At 35.5% G+C, this 1,122-nt stretch overlaps 1 protein-coding gene across 2 annotated transcripts in view; it reads right to left on the bottom strand.

Moving 5' to 3' along the window:
- LOC119587953 (negative elongation factor B-like) overlaps nt 1–1,122 on the bottom strand; it is an 8,465-nt gene that overhangs the window by 2,894 nt on the left and 4,449 nt on the right. For both annotated transcript variants that reach the window (XM_037936665.1, XM_037936666.1), the window contains exons 5-6: nt 639–821; nt 268–524 (exon numbers count right to left, since the gene is read on the bottom strand). In XM_037936665.1, coding sequence (XP_037792593.1) covers nt 268–524; nt 639–821 — 440 coding nt within the window. The remainder of the gene's footprint in view (nt 1–267; nt 525–638; nt 822–1,122) is intronic.

Consider the following 1,122-nt stretch of genomic DNA (forward strand, 5'->3'; position numbering starts at 1 on the left):
GCTTAAAAAAAGACAATAAACAGAGATAGAGAATTTTTGTTATGGATTGTAAACTGTACACTTGTGATTCTTTTGAGTTACAGGCTTTTTTAGTTATTCCCCAGGAGGATGTAATCATCCCCTCTCTGAAGCTGCAAATTTGCAATATTTGATTGTAGGGTGTAGGGGGGTGACTACCTCAAATTGTAGGGTGTTGCCTATAAATTTCTCTTATTTTTTCTAAAACTATAATTCAGAAAACAACATAAATATGTACTTGTGTTTTACCTTTTGGCATCAACTTTGCCTTCCCTAATGCACGCATCCAGACACCAGGTAAATTTATGACAAGGATCCACAGCAATAATATCATGGACTTCCTTGTCATGCAGAGCCATCAGCAACTCTGCTCGCAGAGAGCAGTAATGAATAAACCTAGTTCGTAAGAACAGTGTTCTTAAAAACTGAAGAACCATGTCATAGAGCTTCACATTCTTGCCAATCATGTGAACAAGCTTCTGTACCATCTCACCTTGTCGTCTAGCCTGAAAGCAGAACACAAATCATCCTTACATTTCTACTTGTCTACAAAACTATATATACAGTCTCTTTCTTATAGACAATAATGCTTTATAGAATTTAATTTCTAAATTAAATACCTTAGGTGAGGGACTGAAGAATAAGTTATTCAGGTTCTCTACATTAAATAATGTATCTTCCTTGCTGGTGATGTAGCCTGTCAGAAGTGGAGATACTTCATCACCAAACAAAGCCTGAGAATCTTTCCAGATCTGCCGCTTCACTTCTGTGTCACATGCTTCATATAGTTCTTTGTCCCGCACCTGTGAAATTGAAGAAGTTTCTGTGAAAACGTGATTTATATACTCCTTTCACTTTTAGGAGATAATTGAGAAGTACAAAATACTATGTGAACAATATCAAAATGAAAGCAAATATTATGTTAAGTAAATAAAGTGTGATTTATAGTTCTCCCTTCTTTGGGGTCCTATTTGTCATGTATACCGAGTGCATTGGAATAGCCTAGGTTTAATGTCTACAATTATCTTGCCTATTTTTGTTCTTCCCTACAGCATTTCATATTTCCTCTTGTAACCTATTTAGAATTAAACAGCCTGATGATTA

Source organism: Penaeus monodon, chromosome 23 (assembly GCF_015228065.2).
Source record: "Penaeus monodon isolate SGIC_2016 chromosome 23, NSTDA_Pmon_1, whole genome shotgun sequence".
In the NCBI taxonomy this organism is placed as follows: domain Eukaryota; kingdom Metazoa; phylum Arthropoda; class Malacostraca; order Decapoda; family Penaeidae; genus Penaeus; species Penaeus monodon.